General features: G+C 40.9%; 1 protein-coding gene across 1 annotated transcript; it reads left to right on the top strand.

Moving 5' to 3' along the window:
- Nucleotides 1–333: 333 nt before the first annotated feature.
- Nucleotides 334–1,793, top strand: LOC118755286. The gene is made up of 3 exons (XM_036490131.1): nucleotides 334–664; nucleotides 850–1,211; nucleotides 1,307–1,793. Exons 2-3 carry the CDS (start codon nucleotides 1,066–1,068, stop codon nucleotides 1,575–1,577), a joined length of 417 nt encoding a protein of 138 aa, XP_036346024.1. The 5' UTR covers nucleotides 334–664; nucleotides 850–1,065; the 3' UTR covers nucleotides 1,578–1,793.
- The last annotated feature ends 355 nt before the right edge of the window (nucleotides 1,794–2,148 follow it).

Below are 2,148 nucleotides of genomic sequence, written 5' to 3'. Positions count from 1 at the left end.
GGGATTGTGACACCCGTAGCCTCGCAATGCGAAACCCCCCTGGGCTAGTTGGTACGGTAATCTTCACATCGGAAACTGCGTAAGCACATGTCCTAAACAGGTTCCCATGCAAAGCATCCCTGTTAGTTCATGCCGACATGGAAACAACTTAGGGCAACCATGTCACCACTTAAGATCTAGCCCCGCGTCAAGGACACCAACTTTCGCTAGACCGTTTGCCTTTCACGCGTTTGTGTTTAGAGAGCATCAACAAACCACATATGCACGCACGAAAATAAAGGTCGCGCCATTCGCGGACCGCTAACACTCTCTTCGTCGATTTGACAGCATCCACCCATTCGCTGACGTCACACAATACTTTTGTTTACATTTTCTGGTTCGTGACGTTTTAGGTTATTTCAACTTTACAAATTTACAAATTCGGAAGACTTTGAGCGTTGTTTTGTTTTTTGTGAAAACTGATAAAAAAAAGTTATAAATTAAAGAAAAAAATGAGTGCAGTGGTTAATTGTGCTAGTGTAAGTGCTAAAGGATCTGGGTGCGCTTTTTTTACTTTTCCGGCCGACATTGAGTTGGTGGACGATTTTCAACGCCCGAACCAGCGTCATCTGTGTAAAACACTTCACCACTGATGACTTCGAGAACGAGCTTCAATATAAAATGGGTAAGTTATACTATTTAATTCGCCAATAAGCGCTTATTGGATTTCGTGAGGATGGTGTGACTCAGGAGTAAATTTCACGAAAGGTAGCCGCCCTCATCGTAAATATGAAACCCCCCGGAAGCTTATATTTTTCACTTTTCATTAATACTGCTTTTTATTAAAAGAAATGTTTTAAATTGTGTTAGGCTACGCTAAAAAGCGTAAACTAAAGCGGGGCGTTGTGCCGACAATTTTCAAGCCTGCTGCGGAAATACTAGATCCTGACAAGGAAGCCCAGCAGCAAGTGTACAAAACCATTGTGAGCGATCTACTGGAGCAGTCCACTTCCAAAGGCATTACAAGTTTATATAGTTGAAGTTCTCCTAGTTATAAAAAAGTACATTTCAGAAGCCGAAGGTATTATGGGCCATAACCGCGCTGACGAGGAGAACTGTGGCATATTGCCAGATGCGTTGACGCCTCTGTGTTCCCCACATCGTGCCACACCTAGCAAGGCGTTTTACTATGACAGCACGCTTAAGGAGGTTGAAGATCTGCAAGAAAAATTGTAAGTTCAAAGTTTAATTAAATCTACATACATACATATATATATATCTATACAAACCATATTAAATTTTATTTTGTTTATACGTATTTATGTAGACGAGCTTCATTACGCGAAAACGCTTTTCTCAAAAGCGAACACAGCAAGCAACAAAGCGAGATTGCGGCTTTAAAGCGAGAAGCGCATTTGCAGCAGAAAAGGCATGACTGGGAAGTGGAGTCCTTGCGTAAGAGCTTGTCGGAGGTGAGAATGGAGTTGGCAAGTGTGGAAGAAAAGTTGGCAAAAATTTTTTTCGATTGGCGCAATCTTGTATTCTATCATTCTTGCCCAAGTATCATTAATCTGCATCAACAAGTTGGGGAGATATGACGAATAAAAATGTTCTCTCTGCTAGAGGCGTGTACTTTATCTTTAAAAATAATAATATTAATAGAGTTTCCCCCAGGGATCACATTAATCTGCTGTAAAAACTTCATAAACATCGGTTTAGTACTTTGGACGCCTATAAAAGACACACACACACGTACATATATGTATATGCATTCATTTTTATACCCGAGCGCACTTGTGCACAAGGGTATTATAACTTTGTTCACATAACGGTTGTTTGTAACAGGCAAAACGAATCGAGATAGATATAGACAAATGCATACATAAATGATCAGAATGAAAAGAGAAATCGATTAAGCGGTGACTGTCTGTCCGTCCGTCTGTGCACACCATAAAGGGACACTCAGTATAGTATAGTTATGTACCGCCTTGTACCGCACTTCCAATACCGCGTCTGTTTGAGTGTCCCTTAACTCGAGTAAAAATTGAGATATCTTAACGAAACTTTGTACGTGCACTTCTCTCGGGTGTAGGACGGATGGTATTGAAAATGGGCAAAATCGGACAATAACCACGCCTACCTCCCATATAACGGTAATTTTCAGAAATA

Source organism: Rhagoletis pomonella, unplaced genomic scaffold, assembly GCF_013731165.1.
Source record: "Rhagoletis pomonella isolate Grant_MI unplaced genomic scaffold, Rhpom_1.0 Rhpom_scaffold_05809, whole genome shotgun sequence".
NCBI lineage: Eukaryota > Metazoa > Arthropoda > Insecta > Diptera > Tephritidae > Rhagoletis > Rhagoletis pomonella.
The sequence above is the reverse complement of the archived record's forward strand: the minus strand, read 5'-3'. Positions and strand labels throughout refer to the sequence as shown.

Coding starts and splice junctions, on each gene's coding strand:
- LOC118755286 (XM_036490131.1), top strand. CDS start 1,066: ATGGGCCATAACCGCGCTGACGAGGAGAACTGTGGCATATTGCCAGAT. Junction 1,212..1,306: donor GAAGATCTGCAAGAAAAATT/GTAAGTTCAAAG, acceptor GTATTTATGTAG/ACGAGCTTCATTACGCGAAA.